Source organism: Ptychodera flava, chromosome 12 (genome assembly GCF_041260155.1).
Source record: "Ptychodera flava strain L36383 chromosome 12, AS_Pfla_20210202, whole genome shotgun sequence".
Taxonomy (NCBI): domain Eukaryota; kingdom Metazoa; phylum Hemichordata; class Enteropneusta; family Ptychoderidae; genus Ptychodera; species Ptychodera flava.
In genome coordinates, this window is record NC_091939.1 from 20,893,557 (window position 1) to 20,920,628 (window position 27,072).

General features: G+C 35.5%; 1 protein-coding gene across 8 annotated transcripts in view; it reads left to right on the forward strand.

Annotated features, from left to right (window-relative positions):
- The window catches only part of LOC139145376 (calcium/calmodulin-dependent protein kinase kinase 2-like), a 118,194-nt gene extending 92,773 nt beyond the window's left edge, over positions 1–25,421 (forward strand). For 6 of the 8 annotated variants that reach the window (XM_070716500.1, XM_070716497.1, XM_070716502.1 and 3 more), the window contains 9 exons: positions 6,446–6,623; positions 8,439–8,527; positions 12,914–12,987; positions 13,311–13,490; positions 14,653–14,726; positions 15,520–15,607; positions 16,855–16,983; positions 18,305–18,423; positions 20,734–25,421. In XM_070716500.1, coding sequence (XP_070572601.1) covers positions 6,446–6,623; positions 8,439–8,527; positions 12,914–12,987; positions 13,311–13,490; positions 14,653–14,726; positions 15,520–15,607; positions 16,855–16,983; positions 18,305–18,423; positions 20,734–20,806 — 1,004 coding nt within the window. In that variant the 3' untranslated portion in view covers positions 20,807–25,421. The remainder of the gene's footprint in view (positions 1–6,445; positions 6,624–8,438; positions 8,528–12,913; positions 12,988–13,310; positions 13,491–14,652; positions 14,727–15,519; positions 15,608–16,854; positions 16,984–18,304; positions 18,424–20,733) is intronic. The other 2 variants (XM_070716498.1, XM_070716505.1) reach the window with 1 other exon arrangement.
- The last annotated feature ends 1,651 nt before the right edge of the window (positions 25,422–27,072 follow it).

Genomic DNA, 27,072 nt, shown 5'->3' on the forward strand with positions numbered 1-27,072 from the left:
CTTGGACTTAAAAACCTCTTCCAATGTCAACAATTTCAACAAGTCTATCCCATTCAATTCCCAAATATCTCAATGTCGAACATTGTAGTTTCTATTGTAAAATAAACTTGTTTGAAAATGCAAGGTATGTGGGTAGTAGCTGGTACCATCTTGATATATTGAGATGTCTGTGGTTAAGGGCTATGGAGGGGACAGATGAAACAAAAGTTGACATTGAGCGACAGACAAAGACTAAACCATTCAAAAAATTGGTGTGCCAACAGCAACCACCAATCTTAACAGAATTTGACAAACGAGTTTACAAATATTCAATCTGGAAGGATGACATTACTCAGCCAAGCAACAATGCCTGTGCCTGGAACAGCACTCTACCCTAAAATTTGCCTTTCTTTTACAACTTGATAATTGACAGGCAGTTACGCAGCTTGATGAATATGACAAGATTTTGCCCAGCGGCGACTTGAACCCCTAAAGCTACAATTGTAACCCAGGTTTAACCCTTTTAACGCAGTTTCCTACAGATTGACAGGTAGATTATGATTGAATTTGCGTAGATGCAAAATGGTCTCCAAAAGTTCTGCCACATCTAAGTGCAGATTTCTCTTTTGCATGCATTGGGAGTGAGACCGTAGAACACCCACGGACAGTTTTATGTTTATTAATGATGTCTTGAGACCAAAAACAGACTTGGCTGCTCAGAAGTTGCTTTTCTAACTAGTTCCTGCCACTTTCAGTGTTGCAGAGAAACTGCATATGCTTGTATCCAAGGTCTGATTAGTATACATACAAAAACATTAAAAAATGTATGAAGACAAATCAGACACATTACTGTTTATCATTTGACAATATTTTTATTGTTTAAACAGTTCAACATGAACCACAAAAAAGCACTCCCATCTATTTACATGTATACAACTATAAGCTTTTAAGATAGAGTGTGCCATGGGGACCTATATTCAAAGTATACATTTTTGACAATACTTTTCTGATGTACATCTACCACTCATGTGAGCTCATTCAGAAGCTCTTGGCATGGAAAATTTTCACCGTGATCGTATTTGTGTGAAAATCGAAAATTTAACTTTTTCCCATAGAATTAACACGGGGATGGCGGCCATTTTAAATTTCAAATACCAGTAAATTGAAGTTGGTTTGTTGCAGAATGTTTGAACAAAAGTGTAGGTCTTTCACTTCCGAGGCGCATACTACCTTAAGAACACCAGTGCTTCTTACCAGTGGCAAATAGTACATTTCTAAACCCCTGCAGAATAGAAGCGTGAATGCTCATTTTCATGTCTATCAACATTCTCAGAACATTGCACACTGATGTCCAATTTGTGTTACTTGTTAAGCAAAACATAGCGTGAGCGATTTGATATTACCCTCAGCCATCTTTATGTCCATCCATTTGTGTTTTAGTCATTATCTCCTTTCAATTATTCACGGAACATTTGATGAAAAAAGGAGAGTGAGGGAGAACATGCATGCAATAATGCCAGTAGATTACAGACGGGTAATTTCAGTGCAGCTACTATAAAAAGAAAACTCCCCAATTTGAGAGAAATTTGATTATGCTGCTTCACACGAAATGAATGTGTTTACTAGGCACTACGTACGTATCGTATCCTCATGCAGAGAATGCTAATGTTAGACATTTTGTAAAAACTGTTGTCCTCCCGAGTTGTACAAATACGATAAACAAAAGAAAGTAGAAGAAGCAGAATTTGTGTCGTGTTGGCCTACGTTTTTGAATTAGTGTGAATGTCGGACTGCAACAGATGGCTGCTTGGAAACCACATTAATTTTATAATGTTTTGAGCAGATAATTTAAACCAGTAATGCTTGTTAAACTTTTATAAACAATGGCTATCTCAAAGATTGATTGCGACTGTCATGTTACAAATGCTCAAAGTTTTTCTCGCAACTTAATACGATGAAGCTAAAGCTAGAAAAAAGGAATGTCTTCTCATTAATAATAAATATTTCTTTCCTCACAAATCTGTTGTAATCTTGAAATCCGTATGTCTTGGTAAATGTTTAAAGTTTGCCAGGTTGAAGACACACCTTATTTCATAGCATTTAATCTCACCTCTTTTACTGCCTGCAAATGGTAAACCATATTGTTTTCACCCAAATTAGGACCAATTTAAGAGAAAATGGATGGGAGATAAAGTGAACCAAACTGATCGATTTTTGCCTGAAAATTGATATTGGTACAATATATGTAAATTGAAATAATATAATCATTTACATCTATTGTGTGATATTTGCATATAACTTGTGGGAAAAACTTAATGACTACGTTTGTTGGAGCAATAACGAAAAAGCTATACCGTAATTCTTACTTCTGTAGATGTTTCCTGTCGTTATTGTTGTCTTGATTGCTGTTTGGTATGATATTGCTTGTGGCTTGTCCGACTCACAAATTGACTTTGACATTTCCCGGAGGGATGTCGGCAGTGAATTCTACACATCACATCATAATGATATCAGTTCATTTTGATCCAATTTGTGACCAATCTATGACTAAAGGTCAGATTAATTTTTTTGCCCAGCTTTGAGTCATAAAAAAAGAGTGATATCTCAGAAAGGATGATTTGTAAATAGATAAATAAGATGGCATGAAATATTAAGCGAACATACTGGGACCTAGAATTTGATGCTTGACGATTGGAAAGTTTGATGAATAGTAAAGAATATTAGCTTGGAGATAATCCTGGGGATGTTCAAAGTACATTATTTGAGAGTGTGAATATAAACATGGATCCATTAATTTTATCACACCATTCCCTTATCTCCCTCGGTGCTGTTAAACTCTCACCAACATTTCCTTGATTTCCTCCATTGAGAAGGGCAGGGCTGTGCAGTGTGTTGATGCTCCTTTGTCAAACGACTGCGTATTTTTATTGCAGTGTCATTTTAAAATGTCAATTTATGGAAGCGGGGTGCTAGTAAAAATTCAGTAATTGTGTCTGTGTGTGTGTGTGTTCGTTCATCGCGTTTACCATCTCACTATAAGTCATTACAGTACAGCGTTTATGGTTTATTTTCTCTGACTGTGTGGGAATACCCTCAGAGCCGGTTCTAAAACCTGATTGCACTGTACCACCTGTGGCTATGTCAGGTTCTCTGGACGTCCACTGCAAAACTTCCGACGAGCAGTTTTCATGCTTTACTGGGCCATTTGAGTACCTTGCCCTTTTTTTCCAACGTTTCGGCACCATCAACCACAAAGTCCTAATACATAAAAGAGAAGCAACTATGAACATAAAATTTGCGGCAACCTTTCTGAGAACCAAAAAATCCACGGTTCTCTCTGTGAGGGTCTCATATTGGTAATAGGATTACACACAGAGAGACATAAATATGCAAAATGTGATAATATCAGTTTCATCCTAAATTTCTGTCCCTCTAATCCAGTCAAACTAAGTTTTGGCATAATCTTTTGCTTTGAAAGTTCTATCAAACAAATTTGTGTTGACTCATAAAAACTGATAAATTGTGCCTTTAAGGTAGTGTGCACATGGAACGTGAAAGATTTAAACTTTTGCTCAAACTTTCCTCAATGAAACTTTCAACCATTCTCTAACCAAAACAAGAATAAAAATCCGGGGTCACTGTGCAAAGTTTGGTACAAGAGAAACAAATTACCAAACATTTATTCGATATTTGAAATTCAAAATGGCTGCCATCCCTGTGTTAAGTCTATAGGGAAAATTTAAATTTCAATCTTTGCAAAACTATGACAGTGAAAATTTTTGTAACTCCAAGAGCTTTAAAATGAGCTCCCCACAAGCCGTAGATCAGAAAAGAATTTTAAAATTTGAGAATCCAAATATCTGTCCATAAGGCCCATTCTGCCTTAACCCTTTCACCCCCAGTTCCCTGTATACAGGTCCAACTTTACCATAGAAAACAATGGATTTGGGTCAAACCATGGTGGTGAAAGGGTAAAATAGTATAAGTCCATCAAATGTAGCATTTAAAAATTTGTCTCATTTTAGACTGTTTCATTGGTCCATCACAATCTGTCTTTTAAGTTCAGGTTTTTCACAGTACAGTCGACACCCAAAGACGTACCATATGCACCATAGGTTTCCTCACTTGGTTACAGAGTCCCATGTTTGAGTGTCTCAAGGCCAGTGAACACCCCACAGAGTGTGTCATCATCAACTGTCACACATTAAAAGTTTTATCACATCCTATCATCATCTGGCAATAATTTTTCCAAACAAAATCTAACCCCCAACTTCGGTACAATTAGCAGCAGCAGCAGGTAAAGTCATACAGTATAAATTAGGTTATTTTTTATTGACTGATTTTTATCAGATGTAATAGGTGCTAGAGATCTGAATGAGCATTTCAGTGCTTTAGAATTTCCATTTATCTATGCTGTGAAAAGTCTCAAAATGCTAACTTTCTCCCATTTTCGTAATGAGGGATAATCAGAAGATCCGTGGTTTTATGCCACATGTGACAATTATGCTGAATGCAGACGAGAAGCTAAGATCCCAGACAAAAGAATTTCAATGAAACGCTTCAACTCTGACATTTTCTAAAGTTGATAAAAGTCTTTGATCAGATGTCTTGTTATACTGGGAGATTTGCAAAAAGAAAGATACGCTAGCCGTACAGACTATTGCGTATTTGTAATACTTTAGATTTTTGTACACATCACGTTTTCAAGTGTGACAGATAGCATTACAGATAGATACACGAACACACACTGTAATAATAATAATAATAATAATAATAATAATATATATATATATATATATATATATATATATATATATATATATATATATATATATATATATATATATATATATATATATATATATATATATATATATATAAAGTATACAGATGTCCTCACGGGAAATAACAGTGCTTGATGCTAAAGCAGAACGTTATAAATAAGTAAGTCTGTCTGATGATTGCAGGATGCATGAAACTTAGCAACAGATATCATTACTTTGTACTTGAAGTAATTTAGTAATATATATATATATATATATATATATATATATTATATATATATATATATATATATATATATATATATGGCAACAGGACTTAACGCAGCTGCTGTTTATTACAAACATAATTATAAGATATTGTGCAACAAACACTGCTATACTGTAGTACATTTATTTGATCAGTATTTTAAACATAAAAGAAGTACAACTAGACGGAATACAGGGATCAGAGAGGACGTACACCATCAATAATTCTTGAGTGGTGACAATTGTTTTAGATTGACATGCGAAGAGAGATAGAGAGCTATCATTCCCAGTCACACCGAATTTAATATATTATGATGAAAAAGTTCAGGCCTAGTGTTTGTGATGTACATGTAATGTGACTTATCATCGTTGATTCTATAATTAATGTAATTTTCTACATGCCCATGTTGGAACTATCATGCAATGAAATAATCATGACTTTCCAGTATGTTTAATGATTTACAAGTACCAGGAAGGTTTGTGTCCCAGGCAGTGCAACGTTACAACAGATACATCGTCTGTGACAGTCACTGGCATATATCATGTCATTGTTTGGCTGGGTGGGCCTTTCAAGATCGGTGATTTAACACCGTTGTAATGGCATACAGTTACATTGTCTTCGAGCTTTGAGTGAGCTTTACAGCTGATTTTACGTTTTGTATTTCGAGATATCTTTGCATCAAGAAAAAAATTATTGTATGAAATGCACTACAGTGAAACTGTCTCTGCCACTGTATCACATTCAGGTTTCTTTTGTAATAACATACTGAAAGTGATTAAGCAGATATTGTACAGTGTCTCATACTAGCTCAGCATTTTTTTTTCGTCTTGTATCATGTAAACATAATTCATATTACAGGAAGGAAGTAAAAATTCACACCAATATTCAAAATAGAGGAAACAAATTTCACTTACTTTGATAGACACAGTTGTAGATTGTAAACTAGATCAAGGGAGAAAGAAACATTTTACCGAGTAGTGAACTCTTTTTCATCTAAGTGCAAGATGTGAGGCTATCCTGTTTATAAGGCTTGAAGGTTTATACGGTGTGCCTAAAAAAGCAATTTTCTTGGAAATTTTTCCCCATGGCGCATCCTTGAACATAGCCTGTTGAAAGCAGGAATATATGACTCTAATGTTTGCCTTTGACATTTTCACTTGGAAAGAAAGTGTCAGCGATACTATTGCTACTTTGTTGATGTAAGTGTGTGCAAAGTTCACCATTCTCAATATTAAAATTGTCTTTTGTATGGTAAAAATTTTGTGTATGAAAGCAGATTGACCTAAATTCAAACGTAACACATTACCTCAATTTTCACAATTTCTGTCACATTAGCACTTTTAAACTGGGTCAAGATTTTAACACGTATTGCGCATAATATAGAAAATGTACCGGCTCCATTGACGGTGTATCATTTACCTTATCGTTCTAACAGAGCGGCGCCCTCCTGAGAGAAATGGCAAACCTTTACCAAAGACGCCCCTGGAGAGAGTGTACCAAGAGATAGCAATACTGAAGAAACTGGACCACCCAAACATGGTCCAGCTGATTGAGGTCTTAGATGATCCGTCTGAAGACAATCTCTACATGGTCTTTGAACTTGTGCCTAGTGGGTAAGCAAGATGTCGAAATTTATAATAAGTGCGAGGATCTAATACACAGATGAAAACAAAAGCAGGATTGTGAGAAACAGGCATGTTTTGGTGGCATGTTACGCGTGACAAATGTACAAATATATCGGTTTCTGCTTCAAAGCTAGCACAGAGTTCTCTAAAAACCTTTAATTTAATTGTGATCTTATAACTATTACCCCGATTTTTCTGTGTGGAAGTCCATCTTACTGCAGAGAACTTATGGGATTTTACCAAAATTTGTGGTTAAACAGGTTAAAAAGACTCATCGCAGATAGATGCTCTTTCCAACCGCCACACATATCTCTGAATGCAGCCATCAGGTTTAATACCCTTGATATGGTCAACTGTGACCGTTTAAAATTTGTTCAATTTTTGTATCTACACAAGGAGATTTTCACTTCCTCCGTTTCTAAACATCTGTACACACAGGTGATTTCCTTAGTTTAGGTTCCAGGATAAGATTCTGCTAACTAATGAAAATCTGTACAACTGTGATGTCACAGTGCATCATGATTTGCATATGCTAATTGTTTGCCTCACTGCACAGCTGTACAGAAGCAATGTATGGTCTTGCCTATTGAGGCAAAATTTTGCAATTGCAAGTTTGACATCCACGTATTTAGTCATTTTAATTTTATAACTATGTAATTTTTGCAGGTATCATATGCTGGGGATAAGTGGCATTTCACGGGCACAGTCATTTCCTAGTAATTTGATTGTTCATTACTTAGATTGCTAATCGCAAAATTTTTGTGACAGAATAAAATGTTTGTATAATATGACAGTTGCTGTCATTCTGTGCAAGAGTATCTGTTGACAAGAAACCTTTCTCTCTTTGAATACCGCAATGCAAACAGACATTTTCTTTGAACAGTCTAAGTGACTTGTCCATCAATTGTCAACGGCACCAACTTGGCTGTACAATCTGTGCATACTTTACTGTTTACCGTTGTTGCCCAGGTGATGTCGATTCTTAGTTACAGTACAAGTACTGATAATTTTAGGGCATTTTTAAAGGCATGTGTCTGATCTCACAGAATAATATAATGTTGAAATCCACTTACTGGTACTCTGAATAAAGACTATAAATGGTGCAGTATTTGAATGCTATGACTACATGTATGTATGCATGTCACTTACTAAAAGGTACCATTCAATGTGAAACATGTATTATTACGTATTTAACACAGACTTTACGTGTGGACTACTAATAATTATATACAGCTTTGTCAATACCAGTGAAATTTGTAACATCATCCCCTCAGATTATGACTGATAGTTTATCTGATTATCCAGTTTTATGTTCCCAGATGTTTCCTACATCTACAAATTTCCTGGCATTGCCATAACTACAAAAATATTTGCAATAATGTATCCCCTGCCAGCCAATAATAGACTCAAGTAAACTTTGCAGTCCATAATGTACTCAGCTTTGCCTTGTACCTTATGTTGTGCAGTTTCCTTTCGTCCATTGTGGTCCAGGAAGGGGTAAATTAATTATCGCGTAGGTTTTGTTAATACCTGCAAACTGCACAATATTAAGGGTATTAATACTGTGCTAACCAATATGGTCAGAGGAATAGAATAAGAAATTAGTTGTGATACAGAAGATTGATACAAAATAATGAACAAAAGTTGCTGTTTTACTTTTTTAACATCAGCTAACAAGTTGAACATCTATACACTGTGGGCATCAATTCTACCAGTATGTATGGTATAATGTAGATGTTCACAAATCTCAGGGTTCAAAAAGACTATTGTAGTAACAAGACCTCATTTTTTTTTTCAATTCAGGGCTGTTATGGAAGTGCCAACGGAAAATCCATTGAGTGAAGACCTAGCCAGACTCTACCTCAGGGATATCATACTTGGCATCGAATATTGTAAGTACAGTGTACATATGGTATATTTAACGTACTGTTGGTTTTTGGTCACCTCTGCAGAGCAAGGCTTTACCCAGTCACATAATAGTTCAGTTCTTACACTATTAACAAGTAAGTCATGATCTAATGTAACAAAAAGTACATAAAATATATTTCCTACACCTTTGACACCGTTGAATTGCTTTTTTTTCTTTAAGAGCCCACCAGAAATTAACCCTTGTACCCTCTGTTAACAATTGAAAAGTCTACAACGCTTCTGACAACAATGGGATCGTACCAAAACCTGGTATTGACAGGTTACAAATTAACATGCATGTACCGGTATAGGAAGACAACCTTGAGGCTAGTCCACACAGTTCCACCCCTTTCTTGACTGACACAATCTTTGGAATATTTTCCTTCCTGTGGGAAAATAAGAATTGGTTCAGTGTCACAGTGTTGTTATGAATCTAGATCTGTGTAAAGTCATTGGAATTTAACACTCAATGACAGCATGCTCATTATGGCTTTAATCTTTTAAAACTTCGAGCCAAGGGAAGTCAAAAAATGTCTTCTTTCAGATGGTGTTTTGACTTGAATGGTCCTCTCAGACAAAAGAGTTACAGAAAATTGTCTTGACTGTCCCCTAGCTCCTTTAAGATTCATTTGCCTTTTGAATGAAGTATGGAGTAAGATTTTCATCATTGTGCCTTAAAGTGAGAGGACAGTGTTTACTTCTGCCCAGCATGAACTCAAAGACTTCTCTACGTTGCTGTCTCCTGTTGTAAAGAATCTGGGCCCTCCTGTGGTACTCCTTGCCGGGAGCACAATCCCATTCATATAGTTGTGATACGGTTCTAAGTAACAAACGTGCAGATACAGTCACAATCTTCAGTAATCTTCAGACCTTTAACCATGGCAACCAGCTGCTGTTTATGTCCAGTTACCATAGAAACAAAATCTGTCCCTTCAGCCTGCTGTGGCTTAGAATGCATACTGTTACGATAAGGAAAATGGGAAAAAAATGAGAATCTTGAAACAAGCTGATAGTATTATCAATCACATCAATGAAGATATTTTGTAAAATACTATATAAATTTCAAAACTGTATTGGAAATTGAAGCTGTGCAGAATTGGTCATGATTGACTGTCATTCATTTGTTCCATTTTGAAATTGTGTTTGTGCAATCAAAGGTTAACTCATTTCTCAGAGAACCAGTATAAATATGTTTTTACATCCTTGTTGACATTCAGCTCATCTTATCCAATATTTTTTTTGACAAAGTCCAGTGTACCGTAATAATAAGCCAGCAAATGTTGTCATGGTTTCTAGATCATTTTACCAGCCAGACTGAGTTTCACCTGGTAGTAGCAAGGCAGACATACTAGGGCAGATGTACTGCTGCAGCAATTTCCAAAGTAGTTTCCAAAACGGTATCTTTATGTTCAACAACCCTTGAACCATGGGGATGCAATCTTTTGTCGTCTGAAAAACTAGGATAAATATAAACATCGATGGATGAGTCTGTTGCAATCAGCTCAAGTGCCTCGGATTTCTCCCCCAGGGTGTATCACCCATGGCAACTCTTGACTCTGCCAATCTCCATGCTCATCATTTTCAATCTGCCCTATATCGAAAAGAATACTCATCTCGCAGTATTGTTTGTAGATTTTTAAGGTAGTATGCGCCTCAATAATAATAGACTTAAACCCTTGCTCAAACTTTCCTCAAGGAATCTTTCAACAGTTCATTTTCAAAATCAAGAATAAAAATTGGAGTCATTGTACAAATTTTGATACTAAGAAACAAATGATCCAAGATTTACCGATGTTTGAAATTCAAAATGGCTGCAGTCTCTGTGTTAACTCGATAGAGAAAATAAAATTTTCGAATTTTGGAAAACTAAGATGGTGAAAATTTTTCTTACACCAAGGGCTTTAAAATGAGACCCCACGAGTGGTAGATCAGAAAAGAATTGTAAAAGTTTGAGAGTTTGAATATCTGTCTCCGAGGCGCATTCTGCCTTAAAGGCAACTTCAGTGCATCGTGCCTCGGAAGAGTTATTTTTTTATTTGAAATTTAAATAAATCATAGTGTGGAGAGAGGGTGACTTGTCAGTTATGAATTATCGATACAACTATCTTACGGTGAACATCAGACAAAAGGTCAGCATTATGTATTCATTTGCAAAAGTGTCTGCAGTTTAACAGCACACTGCTGACAATTTCAGGTTCCAATGTCAACAGCCTGTCTTCTGGTCCAAACTTTGTGTACAGTCAGAAAAATAAAACACATGATCTTTAAATTGCTGTTGTTTGGCATATCCAGTAGATAATTTAAATGACTGGCTCTTTTGTCATGAATTTGTTTATAATATGAAATACAGAATTTATTTGAATTCAAATGTTTAGTTTAAAATGTTGATATGAAAACACTGGTCAACAGAAAATGGCCACCCCATAATTCCAAGTAAAAGCTCCATTGGCTAGAACTTTTGATGTTTTTCCACTATTTTTGCTCTGTTTGTAAATACATGTATGTTATCCTGTGCCCTTCCTAAAATCATGTTGAAATGTCCTGTCTTCAACTTGTCAATCAAGCCATTATGACTGAGTCTGATTTCAAATGTTATTGTTAACTATTGAATTATAGTGTCAACTATAAATCAATTGCCCACAATAACATTGAATATTCTGCACAATGTATCACGTTCACGGGGCAAACATTTTATATTTCAACATTGTACTACTAGGGAGAAGAAGAAGAAAACAGACTTGCTTTATTTATCAACATATAATTGAAATATTATCAAAAGTTACAGACATTGTTTCTTTCAGAAAGATTTTTGATTATATATAACGTCTTGTTTTTAAATTGTTTGGGAATGAATTGTAGTAAAACTGTGTTTTTCCATTTTAACAACTAACATTATTTCAGAAAGCACATCTATCATGGTCTCTACTGGGGAGAAAAAAAAATTGTGTTTACATCACTACAATGTGTTACAAGTACAGTGTTAATGGTGAAAATTAACTTATTATGGGTAAATTTGTGTGCAAATAGTGATACACAACAGTCAAATTAGTACAGTACCAAAACACAGGAGAGATAGTGATAGAAACAGTGTCTCCAGATGTTGCAGTGGGGCTTATTGGTGAAAATTAGTTGGAATGAAGTAACTTATATAAATGGCTTGTTTCGAAGACGGCCTTGGATTCATCTACCATTTGTTGCCCAAAACTATTCCTGATGCCTGAAAGGACCCAGTAACTGTAACTTGTTGGGATTTTTTTATTATTTTCTTTTTGTAAATCAATTGCAAGTTTTGTTCTACTCCCCAAAGCATGCTGAAATACCTCTATTTAGCTTGTGAACACAGCGTCTATACATGTAGAATGCACTATTAATGTTTACATTTGAATTCTAGTCCAGACCATAATTCACTTATCGACAATAACAATGCAGTCCACAAATGTACAGGCTGAATGGTCAAGCCGAATACTGTGTATCTCAACATGCTTTTGGGGAGTAGAACAAAAAACTGTTGTTGACATTAAAAACAAACGTAGTGAAAAAATCATCAAAAGTTACAGCTACTACTCTTTTCAACACAATTGTTTTTTTCTTATGCCTAAACCTTTTCAGAACCAAACATTTATACAACTCCACTTTTCAATGGTGTTGTTAGACTGATGAGTCTTTAAATATGAGCGAAAGAGATACTTAAAGCCCCAATAGCTGCTAATTTTATGCATTATTTTTATGATTTTATTTTCAAACCAAAGTTAGTTTGTGTAAATATGCTAACTGAACGACGTGTATTGAAGTATCACTGCTCGCTGATTTGGACCATGCCTGCACGTTTTAACAGGCTTAACAATAAACGGGTGCCGCACCCATAAAATGGCACCCTCACAGGAAAATACAAAAAACAGTATTTCCTGCACATACACATCGTTATCGTACCAGAAACAAGTATGATGCCATTTACTTGAATGCACAATACAGGATGGCCAACATTTTGTTGTTGTAATTTTTATTTTCTCTGTTATATGATGAGTTTTTGAAAATGGCGGGAAATTTAAAATGACGTTAAAACCTTTGAATTTTACATGCCACTTTGACACTCATAGCAGTATTATACACTTTTTCAATCTCTAATGGGCCTTATTCAAAGAAAACTCTTGGAATACTAAGGATATTTTGAGATCGATTTATTAAATATTTGCAGCTATTGGGGCTTTAAGCCTTATCGTAGTGCTTGCTGCAACTGTATAAAATTGAGATTTGTAGTGAAGATACCTGTAGTCCAGATGCATTCGTAGAATGGAGTTTCCAAGAGCATGGATTTTATCATCCCGTATTCAACTTGACAGATTTTTTCCCCTGCATTTTTATCATTTCAGTGCATTATCAGAGAATCATTCACCGTGATATTAAACCGTCTAATCTACTCCTTGGGAACGACGGACACATTAAGGTAATTACTTTTTTCAATCTCATGAGAAAATTTTGCTTGTTATGCTCATGGATATCAGATTGTTGAGTCAAACTTTCCTTCCATGGGCTTTGGAGTATCCCATGGAGTAGTTCTATGGGAGATTATCTTGTCCTGTTCCACATGATGAAAAGTTTTGACCTTTGACCTTGTGCCGGTTCAAAGTACTGTTAGCAATAATCTATTGAATTTGTAATTCATATATCTGATAATGAAATTTTACCTCATCTTCAGGACTTGTCACTCAAATGTCTGTTGAGGCTGTGCACTCGTCACAAAGATTTAAAATACGGATTTTTTTTCAGATTGCTGATTTTGGTGTCAGTGATGAGTTTGATGGAGTTGACGCGCTGTTGTCCAACTCTGCAGGCACTCCGGCGTTTATGCCGCCTGAAACGTTACAAGACACCAAGGAGAAGTATCACGGCAAACCACTGGACATTTGGTCCATGGGAGTCACTCTCTACTGCTTTATCTTTGGTCATGTAAGTGTATCACTGGGTTGAGATTTCTGGTAACTGTGAGCTGAGAATTATTATTTTGTTTTGTCATTTTCAAAACCATAATTTTTGCTGTTCCTGCTTGCAGTGAGTAGTCATTTGCCAGTCAAGTAAATGCTGTTACTATGAAGGAACCATGGTAACTTCATAAAACTACAGTTGCTTGGTATTAAAGCTCAGATGAGGGGGCTGCAAGTCCATTCTATATTTGCTGGTCTCTTGGACTGGTGTCATTTGCCCTGATGTGACCTGCATATGTTACCATAACATTTAACATGGTCCACTGGTTGATAGGCTGAGTTTTCTTGTATCTGGGAAGTGGTTTTAAATATGCGACAAAACAGAAAAATGTCAGTGGTTGTGAATTTCATCATAGTGTTTGCTGTGTGAAGTCACAGTGCTTTCTTATACATCTCCTGTTTCCAAGTGCTTGATGCCTTTTAATCCACCAGATGAAAAGTGCAGGGAAAGCAAATTGCCGTTAATTTGAAATTTGATTTGAATTACATTTCAAATTGATTTGAAATGTGATTTGAATTGCATTTCAAATTGATTTGAATTGTGATTCTAATTACATTTAAAAATAATTTGAAATAAACAGGATTAGAACTAACTGGTGAGAATTGGATCTTAATATTTTTCAAATTTCTCAAAAGTGTTTAGTGCCCTATAGCTGAACATTCCAATATTACAAATTACTCATAAAAACAAGTGCATTGCTTAAAGAGAGAAGCAGATTAACTTACACTTGCAGATTAAACCGACATTAGTGCACTATCCAGTTATCCCAAATTAGTTCCAATCATAATAATGTGATTTGAATTACATTTCAAAGTAATTTGAAATTTTTGTTATTTGAACATGTATTAATTTTTATTGATATGTCATTTTTTATGAATGTTTCATTATAACAATCAACATCCCACAAATCAGATACATGTAAGCATGCATATCAAATGTTTTACTATGCTACCCTGTTTCCTCGACATATATTTCATTCTACTGTATCCTAATAAACATTTTTCGTGTAATTCATCCCTACCAATGGTCTATTCCATTTAGTATGTAATAGTGGTTTCGTCTGAACTGCAATTGCTGACACAATTTGACAATTACTATACTTCCCTTTGTTTCCATGCATTTCCAGGTGCCTTTCCAAGATACTTTTATTCTTTCCTTGCATCAAAAGATCAAGACACAGGCTGTGGAATTCCCTTCTGAGTGAGTAGTGTTTCTTAAAGGCAACGCTAATCTTTCATTTTCGTGGAAAAAGAGAACATAACCGGTTGCACTGGCGGATGACCTCTCGAAATGAGCAAGGTCACAGAAATGACCCATGAGATCAAACCAAGCTCACGAGGGATTGCAGTGAACATGATCACAGATGTACATGAAATGAGGAATGATTAAGATAATGTGCAGGTTGGATTCATTGCAACAAAAATACATGTTTTCTAAGTGTGGAAAATGAAAAATGCTTCATCAGCAAGGTGTTCAAACTCTCAGCCTATCCACAAATGATCACATGAAGAAAAGCAAGGTGCAAGTCTGAGAGAAGAAGTTGTTTAGGTTAACCCTTTGAGTGCCAAATTATATTTTTGTTGCCTATAAAATATATAACCCAGTCAGATTTTTTCTTATTTTTCCAAACTGTCGATCAAAAATTATAGACACTGAAAAGTAATGTCCATTTGGTCCAATGTTATCAAAAAAATTACAGAAAAATTCATAAAAATCAGTAAAATGTTGCATTGAAATTTTGTTGGTAAAATTACAGCTCTCAAAGGTTAAAGGTTATCTGCATCAATGTCAATCATTTCAGTTTAACAAGAACTTGTGATTTTGAATACTCCACCATAGATTTTTACACTGCATACCCTCATGTTGATGTTGACAGGTCCAAATCAAGTATTTGGATGGTGGCAATATACCAAATATTACATGTGTCAGGAGTACTTTTACACTTTAATGCCTGATTTAATTTTCTATTCTTCTCTTTTTTTCCCATTGCTAGTCATCCAATCAGCGACTCTTTGAGGGATTTGATCTTGAGGATGTTGGAGAAGAACCCAGACAAGAGAATTTCTCTTCCTGAAATGAAGGTCAGTACTGTGGCAAAAAGGACTTGGTTAAATTGCCCGGTGAAAGCTCTGTGTGGAAAGAGAGGAGCAATACATGAATCATGATATAATGTTGTCATCGACTGACTCTCAAGTCAGTCTCTCATGGATCATTAAAATGTTCCAGATTGAGCCCTGCTGGTACACAAGGCTGCCACAAGAAAATCTGAGTCAAAATGAATGAAATTTAAGTCCCCAAGTACTGTATCCTAGGAATGAGTGTATCTTGAACAGTATTAAGCTTTCCAGAATATAGTCATATATATTTAGTGACCGCAAGGGCATCTCAATATTTATTTAACTGACATTTGAAAAATCTGTCAAATTTTCAATGTTTTAAAAATCTGCACTTAAAAATGTCCAAAGTTACGCAAAATTTTGGAATGAAAAGTTCCTTGAACTTGGGATCCTGGATTCTATGGGTTTTGTGGTCCAAGAATTTGCTAGTGATCAGTATTTGGACTGTAAAATCTGACACCCAATGTTGGTCTCTCAAATTTTACCCTGTTCACCCCAGTTTTGTGTAATCACCTCCACAATCACCATCAATAACAATTGGCTTGGGCCAAACCATGACAGTGAAAGGTACCAATTAAGGTAGTATGCACCTCAAAAGTGAAAGACTTAAACTTTTGCTCCAACTTTCCTCAAGGACGATTTCAATCATTCTCTTTCAAAATCAAGAATAAAAGTAGGGGGTCACCGTGCTAATTTTGCTACTAGAGAAACAAATTACTCAAGATTTACTGATATTTGAAATTCAAAATGGCTGCCATCCCTGTATTAACTCTATGGAGAAAAAATAAAATTTTCGAATTTTCAAAAAACTTGGCCAGCGAAAACATTTCTTACACCAAGAGCTTTAAAATGAACCCCCATAAGTGGTATATCAGAAAGAATTGAACTATTTTGAGAGTCCAAATATCTGTCCTCCAGGCACACTCTACCTTAAATATCATTTCAAACAACACTTATTTATGACTTGTACATAAACTTTCTCCATACAATAATCATGTAGAAGTTCTGTCAGAAATAGACATACAAAGAGTTTCAGGAAGTGCCAGTCTCATAATGAAAAGAAAATTCTTCAAGCGTGTAATGCCTTTGTTACGTTTTTCATGAAAAGATATGAAAATCTCCTGTGTTCGTATAATGTCAGATGGATTATTGCTTCAGTAAAAAATGTCGGTGCCTTTTGAAATAATTGTATTGTTGCTTTTTTTGTCCAGGTTCATCCATGGGTGACTCAGGATGGAACAGATCCGATGCCCAGCGAAGCAGAGAATTGTACGTTGGTTGAAGTCACGGAGGAGGACATCAGTAACAGTGTGGTTCATCTACCTAAAATAGAAACTCTTGTAAGTATGGGGTGGAAAATTGGATGATGATTAGTGGCGATTATACGACAATTCAACTCTGACTGTGAGCTCAAAGGAAAGGCGTATTTACTGTTCCATGAAGATCAGAATTGTTTCCTCAGTGAATGTATTCCTATTGCTTTCCTTTGTAAGTGTAGACTTTGGTGCATGAACAAGGAAAATAGAACTTACGCTTCTTTATACCAACAAACTTCAGTCCAACCTGGGCAATTTATGAAGTGAGAGCTTACCTTTTATAATACACTATATTACCGTGCCCTGTCTGTCGCATTTAAATTGGTCGAGCTGAACCATGTGACTTGCCACAAATACACTATATAATGGTTTGTTTAATTGCCCGTGAATATGAATATTAACAACTCACAGTACCATAAACATCGTAACTTTACAGGTAAAACGTAAATTGTGATTTGTACAAGAATCATAATCGATCACAAAATAGAATAGAGCACTTGTGGGCCAAGTTTAGACACTTTTTTCTAAAAAATCTCCGGATTTGCAAAATTTTTACAGCGAGTGACAGTGCGTGACATATTGCACAGTACATCACTGTTCAGTGAGTACATCATTTTTGTAATACAAGTTCTGGGGCCCTGTTGTCTTTTGGGTGGAAAATTTTTGTAAATTTTGACGGTTTTCTTGGGTTCGTTGATAATATAATGGAAATAACAGACTCCGCCCTGACCATTAATGTTTATTTATGGAGGCGGGTGAGAGGAAAGCCAAAATAACAGACGCAGCAAGCCTCGCCCATTAATTTTTTGCTTTTCTCTCGCCCCTGCCCATAAATAAATGTGAATGGTCAAGGCGTTGCCCCGTACTTCTATATTAATAAACAGTGACACAACCTTAGTAATTTCTGAGGAAATGACAAAGACCACTGATTCGTGATTGGAAAGAAAAGCGATATTATACCAGTGTGTTGCATTCCATCAATTAATAAATTCTACAAAAAAAAGGAAAAAAATTTTACGTTTTAAATAAACGTGTCCAGTACATGAACACTGGTTTTCAACAAATTTTATGCTGGGATGCCAGCTAAGAATAAGAATGATATGAGATCAGTTTTGTTGGTCATTCTCAGCCAGCAACCCCCACCCACAATGCATTTCTGTTGATTTTAAGTGTGAAACTACAAAACAGTAATGGGACATGTGAAAAAAATTACAATACAATGCAATGAAATCATGATGCAATAATATTCAAAGCATGATTTAATACTCTAGTGTCAAGCGTTACTTATGTTAGCCTCAAAAAATGAAAAAAATAAATGACATGTTTCCTTTTTTCAATTTGACAGATTTTGGTGAAGAGTATGCTCAAACAGAAATCGTTTAGCAATCCATACAGATCTGATGAGAAGAAACAGAAATTCAAGACAAGTGGACGCGCAGACTCTTCTCCAGCGGCTTTTCATCGGTCAGTACATTCACGACAGTGTTCTTTTCTCTTTCTTTCCATTTTTATTTCTGTATCTCCCTTTTGTTAGAATGTTTGAATGAATCCACGGAGTGAATAGGGGTTTATTTTTTTCATTTGATCAGATTTGATGAGGATGGACTTGTGAGAATTAGCGAGTTGAGTGTGAATGGAATTAGCGTCTCCATTGTCAGCTGATGAATGTCTTAACTCTCTAGGTCTCTGCAAATTATGCTATTCAGCTTAAGGGTGTCCTTGTAAAAGATTTTCAAAATCTCACTTGTCTACCAGCTTCTGTCAATATTCAGTGTACATCTGTCATATTCCTCCCACCTCAAAAAAAATTAGAAAATTTGACACTGTACCCTTTATTTCTACAGTTTGTATTCATTGGTTCAAATTATCAGTGAAAACAGGTAATTTTTTTCGTCAATATGGTGGTGCACATCAATGGTGAGTTTGTTGGTGAAGTGTCTAATATTTTGTTCACGATAGTTTAATGCAACATGCTTCATGAGTGCTTTTGTGTATGATTAGCATATGCACAATTTTGAATATATCAGTCCTTCAAAAGAACTACTTTGGTTATGCCAATGTGTCCTGTTTTTGAGTGTAAATGGCTCTGCTTTTAGAATTAGGGACAGCAATTACAACGTTTCAAGGATTTTCAATCAGATAACGTATTACAATTGTTTTGCTGAAAAGTGATAAAATTGGATTCATGGACTGTTATGAATCATATAAAATACAGTCTGTTGATTAAAGGAAAAATCAGTTTCCAGCAGAAAATTACAGGGTTATTGCATAATCAAACCAGATCAATCCAAATGTGTAAACGTTGTATGTTTTACTGCACAAGAAGGGTTCTTCAGTGGAGTCTTTTTGAATAAAATCACTCTCAAAAACAACTTTGTATATTCATGAAAGTCAGCAGAAATTCACTTAGATTGAAAAAATAATTCCTTTTTAGTGTTGTTCATTGGAGAGCTGTCTTAAGTTCTGAAACCAGGGCTTACTGATTCAAGTTCAAGTTCTGGTCTAGTTGCTTCAACTGAACATTTGAAACCTCAGTTGTTTGGGTTGATTTTGTAAATCTTATCTATTTGAGAGAATAATGCAATTATAAACGGTGTAGAGATCCTTCTTAAATATGAAAGTGTGTATAGATACATATATCTCAATTCTATTTTGTGGTGTTAGTTGTAATTATTAGGCCTGTAAAAGTGACTTGGTCCTACGGTCTTCCATGAAACAAAATAAATAAATACATTTATATCAAAGATAATGTAAGATGAATAGAGCCGTTTGCAAAATATGCCGAAATAAATATTTTCTGCAAATTTGGATTACATTTTTGGAAATTAGGCATACATGAATGACAAAAATATGCTTAAATTAGCAATGTTATAATAAACAATGTTATAATAAACACTAGAAAAGATATTGAAGGCTCAGGCTACAAGCTGCAACAACAGTCATACATGCAACAGGGACAACTTTTGTCCGCATTTCAACAGCAGTGTCGAATGTCAGACGCATGCAGCTATATTTAGTAACAGACCTGCAACTGCAAAGTGCGCTATTGTAAACCAAATATTACCAAAAAATAACGTCAGACAATAACAGGTTACAATATGTTAGGTTCTCTACATGTACTGCCAGTAGACTCTACGCACGACACTTCAGCAGCTTGGAGAAATTCACAACACAGATACACCATCATTCAAAACCATCACCCATTGTTTGCCACAATCAGGAGGAGTTGGCTTCGGTGTTGTGACCTTGCACTCACCACGCGTTGACTACAATGAGACGTTCTTAATGACAAGTTTTTACAGTTTCTGCTTTTCAAAAGGCACGGCACAGCTTTCACTCTTAATGAAATAACTTTGTTGGTTTTGTTTTCCCTGATTACAGTGGCATAACTATTTCTGTCATGCTTTCAAAAGAAGGCAAACAGTCTATGAAGCCATTCTCAGGCTGTAAAGATCTTTGCTTTTTAACCAATTTTCAGGAGATCAAAAGGATTGATGCAGGAACGAGAGAGAGACAGACAGAGACAGACAGACAGATAGAGATAGAAACAGAAAGAGTGTGTTTAGAGAGACAGAGAGGTAAGTGTTATGTGTGTTTGAGAGAGAGGGACAGACGACAGACAGATAGAGAAATAGTGTACCAGTATAATGTTTAAGAGAGAGAGAGAGAGAGAGAGAGAGAGAGAGAGAGAGAGAGACTCTCTTTAGAATGGTATTGTCAGATTTGCAAAAAAAAGGTAATTTTGTCTTTTTTTCAATCTCATTTTTTCTACAGTAGAGACAGGAGTCCAAGCAATCCGGAACTACCAAGCGTACCGAGTCTGGTGGAGCCTGACAATGAGCAATAAAAAATTTACCAATGCAGCAGACTTACTTCCATGATGGCAAAAGTATTCAGCATATTTCATCGGTGGATTGAATGCTGTTCAGCGTTATTTATGTTTCTCACCGATGATATCAACCAGAGGAAATTTTTCTGATACTTGATCGCTGTGTTTACTTTTCACTGGTGACTGTCAGTGACAGCGGATGTCCAGTGTCTTTTCTCTCAGTGGCTGGATTTTACATGGCTTCGTTTCAATACTTCAGCGAGTTTGCCCAGACTGAAGGATGCACGTCAACCTAGGATCTTAGTAATTCTTGAAAGCTGGAGAAGATTGCCATATATTTCAAGGCTGTGTGACAGAAGGTGTAATGAAAATGAACTTTTCCGCAAAGCATTTGTTTTATTATGTTTTGAAGCCTTATAAATTGAAAGTCTGCATTAATTGCAGGGACTCTAATATCGGAATTTAATCATGCAAACGTTTTGCGCATTTCAGAATCTGTGCCTCTGTTTTTGTGGAAGATAACTTATTCCAACATTAATAATAAATAAAGTCAAATATACACAACTGTGAATATGTTAAGTAGCCATTTAGCTTGAAAGAAGAGAAGAAAAAAACATCAAGAAGATAATATTGCTGTGGGAATGTGTTCAAGATGCATTGAATTGAATCTGTGCCTCTGGCGTACAAAAAATTAAAGACAGCGCCCTCTATGCTGTGTTTTGAGTTTTATGATGTGACCATAGGTGGCGCATGTCATCTGTCATGTTTCATGATGCAGACAATTGAAGTACAATGTCTTTGCTGTTACTGGGAGATATGTAGATTTCAGATTGTGTGAGGCTAATCTTCAGTTTGCTTATTCAGTTTGTAGCATTGACTGCAAAAGAAAATTTTATTCCAATGAACATTTACAGAGTGGAACTGATATTATGAATGTTATTTGCAGGTCAAAGCTGTGTTGTATCGTCCAAATTAATGTTTGCTAATGACTTGGTCTTTTTTATTGCATAGTGTTTGTAAATATTGCTGTAACAAAAAAGTTTGGCAGAAGTACTGGCAACTTCTCTTTATTCTGTATTTGAATGTGAAATACCAGTTTCTTTTTTACAAATGCTGGGTTCTTATTTTAAGTGGTGTTCAATTGAAAATGGTGATATATACCAAATACATTATTTGGCTTTTTATATATTTACAATGTATTTGCGTGTGTGTAGTTAAGTTCATGGTATGCTGATTTTTCATTGGCTCTGGGCTAAACCAATCAGATTAGAGATTTAGAGATGACATGGAAAAGTGACCATAGACAAGACTGTTTCATGACTTGCATACATTGTTTCTGTATTATGTCAAATCTGTTTCATACATTTCTTGATAAAGTCTGGTCAATGAAATTGAAGATGGTTTTGAAAACTGACCGTCAAGGGTATTGTTTTAATGACACATGTAATTTTATTCCTTTAATCTCTCAAATCTGTTTAAATATTTCTTTTCTCCAATTTTAGTTTTGAGAGCCTGCAATGAACTGCTCTTAAAGCCAATTTAGACATTTAAATGAAATATACGAATCAGAAATATAATCAGAAATATGTGATTTTTCTTTGTAAATGAATTTTATTAATTTATATAAATTTGCTGGCAGCTCAAATATGCAAATGTTTATTTTACATTTTTTACGTGTTGTATTACTTCTTTGTTGTGAAATCAAACTCCACTGACATCTTTATCATTTAAAGCAAAGGAGGACGCATTTATGATAATGATTTAAGGTAGAATGTGCATCGGGGACAGATATTCGGACTCTCAAACTTTTCCAATTCTTTTCTAGATTCTGATCTACCACTTGTGGGGGCTCATTTTGAAGCCCTAGGAGAAAGAAAAACTTTCACCATCTTCGTTTTTTTTTGAAAATCAATTTTTTCTTCCATAGAGGTAACACAGGGATGACAGCCATTTTGAATTTCAAACATCCATAAATCTTAGGTAATTTGTTTCTCTAATACCAAAATTTGCACAGTGACCCCCGATTTTTGTTGAATTTCTTTATTTTGAATGAAAATGGTTGAAATATTCGTTGAGGAAAGTTTGAGCAAAAGTTTAAGTCTTTCACTTTCGAGGCGCATACTACCTTAAGAGGGATATGTTAAAAAATAAAATTTCAAAGACTGTTCACAAATATTGATTGCCAAAATGAAATAAGATGTAATGTTGGTCTTCTATTTAAGTCACAGGTCAATTAACAAATTACTTAAATTTTTGAAGATTGGAAATTCAAGATGGTAACCACTTTCCAATAGACCCCTTTTCAAAATCATGTTAGCAACTGATTATCTGGACTAACAGTCTGTGAAAACAGCTTTCTAAATTTGCTTTAAAGTGGTCTGTGTCTGAAGTCAATACTAACAGCACTTTTTTTCTCCTTTTGTGAAAAAAATGAGGCTGTGGATTTGACAAAAGCAACCATCACTAGCCAAGTTATGTAATATTCAGGGGCATCCCAGAACACAAAACTTGGGCAGCTTGACTTTTGAGCTTGTTAGATTCATGGATTACCTTCTCAAGACACAAGATGCAATGAAATAGAAAGCAATATGATAAGAATAATGATATTTTATAGCCATTGATAATATTATTATTGGTGATATTATAATATTATTATTAGGAGGTTGTCAAGAACATAAATTTTTCACAGTCATGTGATCATAAAATTAAAATGAGAATGGCGGCCACTTTGAATGTCAAATATTGGTAAATGTCGGGTCATGTACTTCTCTGATCTAGGAATTGGCAAGATTTTCTATTCTATGTCATAAAAGAAAATATTGTAGTTCAAACTTATCTACAGCAAGTATGAGTAGCATTTTGCAATTTATTTTATTGTTAAGACCATTCTATCTTAAAATACAAACTAGACAAATCATAATCCAGGGATTATATTTTCAGTATTTGCATTGAGAGAGATAGCAGCCATGATTAGCAGTATATAAATGTCAGAAACATAGCAAAAGACATTGGCTGCCGTCCACACAAATTAGAAGAACTGTGTCTGTGTTCAACGCTGTGTTCAGTTCAGTGCTGCACTATGTGGTCGCATCTTTTGACATGCGCTTTTTTTGCACAGTTTTATGAACAACATTGGTGGTCACAAAGTACCGAATTCACCACTCCTGTATATGTGTAATTTCTAAAAAGTCTTATAAAATTTTCACACAAACATTTATTTTATACTTCAATGATGGAAGATACGTGGAGATCAGCCATGAATATGAACTAACAGGGGTTTCCTAGGAGGCCTCTCTACTAATGTAGTCTAATGACTCCCTAGGTTACTGGTAATCAATGCAAAACACTGATCGAGTCCACCTATCTTCACTTGCGGATAAACAGCATCATGTCAATCTCAGCTTACAGATATTTGGTAATCTCGTTTGGCACATGTCAAAGCATTTTATTAGATCTAGATAAGGAAATTTACAAATGCGATAGTGGTGCAGAATTGAAAAAATCTCCATCATATATTCTTTAGATGGATATCTTTATTGTTATCTGGTTTTAATAGGACATAGGGGCGTTTTTGATTTTTTGAAAAAGGCGTATTCTGTTCAATATGCAAATTATTTTAATTTTCACCTCACAGTCAGCCTTACTTGAAAACTACCAAAATTATCGTCTGTCCAGTCTCAGTATTTAACATTTCATCATAAAAGTATAATACAAGAATATTTTTCTCTTCCCTGCTTCTATGTAAAGCAAAAATGTAATGTGAAACACTCAGTCATCAAAGAATTATGCAACAAAGAATTGTCAAACATGTCCAGATCAAAATGCAAATACCCCTCATGCCAAGGTTTTTGGGAGCACCCAGGTACACAGTTTTGGAACCACATGTAAACATAGAGTTTTAACAGAAAGTGTGTAGATATTCCACCATAACTGCTGTAAGATAAGTGCGTACCATGAAAACACTTTCAGAATTTTGCCTTTAACAGAAACACAGGCAAAGACATGGACCAAAGCTTATTGATATTTGTAAGTTGCTCTTTTGACATAAAGATCATGTATTCAATGATGGGGAGACAGGCAAACAATTCTCACCGCTCCAGTATATGAATGGAGTAGAGTGAATGCAGGACACGGTGTACACACCCCCAACTGTTGAAAGAGCCGAAAACAATGCATTTTTTCATTTTCTTTCAGTCTTACAATTGTTTATAATGTGAAGTTTTATGTTACCTACTTATCACTCTCATAACCAGCATTTGATTTGGAACAGCTTCTGAAGAATGAATTACAATATTAAACAAGAGTTGGAATAACTGGTAATTTGATGTCGGCTAGAAAGGCTATATATATCCACAAAATAAATTGTTTTTGTACAGGTGTATGGCTCTAACTTGTGAAAGAGTCGTATGAAATGGGGAAAAATTTAAAGATAAATCCTTTTTTACTCTTCGAAAATGACTTTGACAGTGTGTATGGACATTGTAACCACATAATTACAATAAGCATTATTGAAATGTCCCGCATCATTTAACTGGTGTTGAAAAACACTCAGCTGTATTTTATGGTGGGGAAGTATATATGTACACTTTACGTCAAGTCTTTTTACCAATAAAGATAATAATTTAACTACTTAGACATGTTTGTCATGTTGCTTCTATCTTTGCAGATATTTCACCAAATAAAAGTGGTCAGGACAAAAATTCTAATGAATTATACATCAGGAAGAAGGTTGATTGCAAAACGTTTACCATGAATTATGAAGACAAATTACACTTTGAGACTCATGTACCTTATACTCCTGCTATTTTTTCGACGTCCGGACCACAGAGAACTTGGAGCATTGGTCGGAAGGCGATGGTATAGCACCCTCACTTGACAATGTCAATTTTTCTGCCCGTTCGATGCTCCGGTGCCCAGAAGGACCAAGACCAAAAAATTCCGATAAAATATGTTTCTGGAAACGTTCGGAGACTACATATGATTGATTTACATGCGGTAAAAGAACACGAAGTGTTTTGGAACAAGTGAGAAAGGGCAATACTTCAAGTTTGCGCTCAATCTTCGAAATCATACCCTGACATTCTGTCATTAACATCACGTATCTGGACTTCACGTATCATGAAAAAATTTAAAGACCAAGAGAGAAACCCGACGTTAGAACCCACAAGTAAGGATCGAAATCTTAAAAACGGCCCCTCTATATGGCGCGATATACTTACACCATATAGGACGCGCCGTAGATTACGATGTCAAGTACAATTCATACACGTTCAGTGATTTTATCAAGTATTGCTGAACACTCAGAAAAGAAGATCAACCCTGATGCTATACAAAAACTGTCTTATCGATAATATAAACGGAGCAGCGAGAGTCTAATGTTTGTATCTTACAGAATAAGCAACTTTGATGCTCTTCTGAGAAATCAGATAAACAGCCTGAGACAAAGACTTTTGAAAAGCAGACAGACTATTCACTCCTTGTTCGCCTGTGTTCGTTTCCGCTAAAAAGCATTTCCAAACCATTAGGCGTCGAACTCTCGACATGCACACAGGCTCTCAGTGCAAAAAAGTTTCGGTAGTCCCATAGAAATGGGTAACTTTTACTTAAAAACCCCTAAATACGAGTCACTTTTCATAAACCCCTTAATATGGTCAGTAACAAACGAAATGTCTCACGCAGTAGAATAACGGTAAAAATTCCCCCAATTTGTCAAGAAAATCCCTAACACAATGGATCATGTATTTAGAATATTCACTTGTAAATATTTTCAACTTGGGCGCGACACTCCCTGTATGAAAATATTGGTAGAACTTGGGGGGGGGGGGGCAATGTCGTCAATTCATGAAAATAAGTCAATGTTTTCATTAATAGACTACAATAGCCCTTGCTTGGCGGAGCAATAGGACTAAATCATGGCTTCTACCGGAAAGTGGAGAGTGACTAAAAGTTGTCCATCTTTTTCAGGCAACTCAGTGGTAGCATATATAGAACGAATTGCAAGCTTTATGAATTATAAGAAGTTACTACCTATATTGTTAAAGCCGACTCAAACGTTAGGGGAAAAAGATCTACACAAACGATTGAACACAATATACAGATCACAAAATCACCATGAATTCTTGTGTTCGTACCTGAGGGGAAAAGGCGTATGTCAAATAAAGAGTTGTGAAATGCAAAAAGGGATATGGATCCAGAAGATCACCGATTTTTAAAGTAAGGCGAAGGTCAAATTTTTAGCACAAAGATGAGCGATATACTATTCAGCTAGGGCAAACCTAAACAAC